This window comes from Orycteropus afer, unplaced genomic scaffold (assembly GCF_000298275.1).
Source record: "Orycteropus afer afer isolate SDZICR_OR568_19922 unplaced genomic scaffold, OryAfe1.0 scaffold00051, whole genome shotgun sequence".
NCBI classification, from domain to species: Eukaryota; Metazoa; Chordata; class Mammalia; order Tubulidentata; family Orycteropodidae; genus Orycteropus; species Orycteropus afer.
In genome coordinates, this window is record NW_006921638.1 from 9407642 (window position 1) to 9409444 (window position 1803).

The 1803-nt window shown below is 38.4% G+C and overlaps 1 protein-coding gene across 1 annotated transcript in view; it reads left to right on the forward strand.

Annotated features, from left to right (window-relative positions):
• The window catches only part of TTC6 (tetratricopeptide repeat domain 6), a 285618-nt gene that overhangs the window by 62318 nt on the left and 221497 nt on the right, over positions 1 to 1803 (forward strand). The window contains exon 2 of the mRNA XM_007938570.2: positions 1490 to 1582. Coding sequence (XP_007936761.2) covers positions 1490 to 1582 — 93 coding nt within the window. The remainder of the gene's footprint in view (positions 1 to 1489; positions 1583 to 1803) is intronic.

The window sequence follows — 1803 nt, forward strand, 5'->3', positions numbered from 1 at the left end:
GTGTTAATTGGTTTCCCTTTTCTTTGTTGAAGAGGGTCTGTGCAATCCTTCTGCCTAGTCCGCCATCTTGCCCCGCCTCCCTCTGGAGATATTTTTAATTCATCTTTGATATCACTGTATAAACCTACATAGAATGCATTGAGAAATTTCTATGCAGTATTTTGTTACAAAAGGTTTCAAATGTAGAAGAAGTACTTATCAAGATTTGTCAAAATTTAATACTTTGCCATATTTACTTCCAATTCCTTAAAAAAATAAACATTGCACATAGAGTTGGGGCACCTTTTGTACCTCTCCCCAACAGTTCTCTCTCTCCTCAGAGCTGAACAATACCTAGAGTTTTTTATTTATCATATTTATCATGTTTATATTTCAATGATATATTTATAAATCAAGAATGTAAAGAATTATTTGCTGACTTTCATGTTAGTGTCTAAAACAAACAAACAAAAACCCAAACCCACTGCCACTAAGTCAGTTCTGACTTACAGTGACCCCCATTGGGTTTCCAAGGCTGTAACTCTTCATGGAAGTAGGTTGCCCCATCTTCCTTCCACAGTGTGGCTGGTGGGTTTTGTCTGCTGACTTTCTGGTTAACAGCCAAATGCCTTACCCACTATGCAACCAGAGCTCCTTACGTTGTGTCTCAAAAACCAAAGTCACTGCCATCTAGTTGATTCTGACTCATAGTGACTCCCATTGGGTTTCTGAGGCTGTAAATGTTTATGGAAGTGGATTGTCCCATTTTCCTTCTGTGGAGAGGCTGGTGGGTTTGGACCTCTGACCTTTTGGTTAGCAGCCAGATGCCTTACCCACTACACCACCAGAGCTCCTTCACAGAGTATATAGGTAGTATATTTATTAAGTATCTATTAGTATAGCCACTCCTCCAAAGGAAGATGGGGCAATTTACTTCTGTAGTGATACTGCCTCGGAAACCCAAGGAGGGGTCGCTATGAGTCAGGTCCAATCCAATGGCACATAACAACAACAGTATAGTTATTAACTATATGTTATTAAGAGTGAAGTCTCTGGAGCTTGATAGTCTTGGTTTGAAACTTCCAATTATAACTGTGGATTTGTCTATTTCTCTTTTCAGTTTGGTCATTTTCCCTCCCCCCACGTTTTGAAGTGCATACTGCTGTGTCTTCTTAGTGACTTTGCCCTTTTATTATTCTGAAATGATCCGCTGCACTGTTTCAGAGTACCTGGTTTATTATTATGTATTTGACTTCTAAAATCTGATGATATACCTATAGAGATCAATAATTTAAAAAAACCAAGAACTTGTAATAAATACACACAAAATATTTTTATTGTATCTTATGTTCTGTATTTCTCGTTCATTACATTGATTAAATTATATTTCTCATTTATAAATTTCTCATTTACTGCAGTACGTTGATCAGATCTTTGTTACATTGAACAATATGTCCCACTGACTTTTAAAATTGGCTTTATTTTAATTCTTTTCTTTTCTTTCTTCAAGGATGTTTCTTTAATGGGAAAAATGCAATGGCACAAAACATCTCAGGCACAGTCCGAGCATGGATTACAGATAAGTGCTGAGGAGCTTCAAATGGTAAAGTTTCCAATAAAAAATCATTCTTGCCTGTATTATGATGGAGTCCCTGGGTGGCGCTAATGGTTAACTGCTCAGCACCTAACTGAAAGGTTGGTTGTTTGAGTCCATCCAGAGGTACTTTGGGAGCTCTGGTAGCATAGTGCCTAAGGCACTTGACTGCTAACCAGAAGGCTGGCGGTTCAAACCCACCAGCCACTACTTGGAAGGAAGATGGGGCA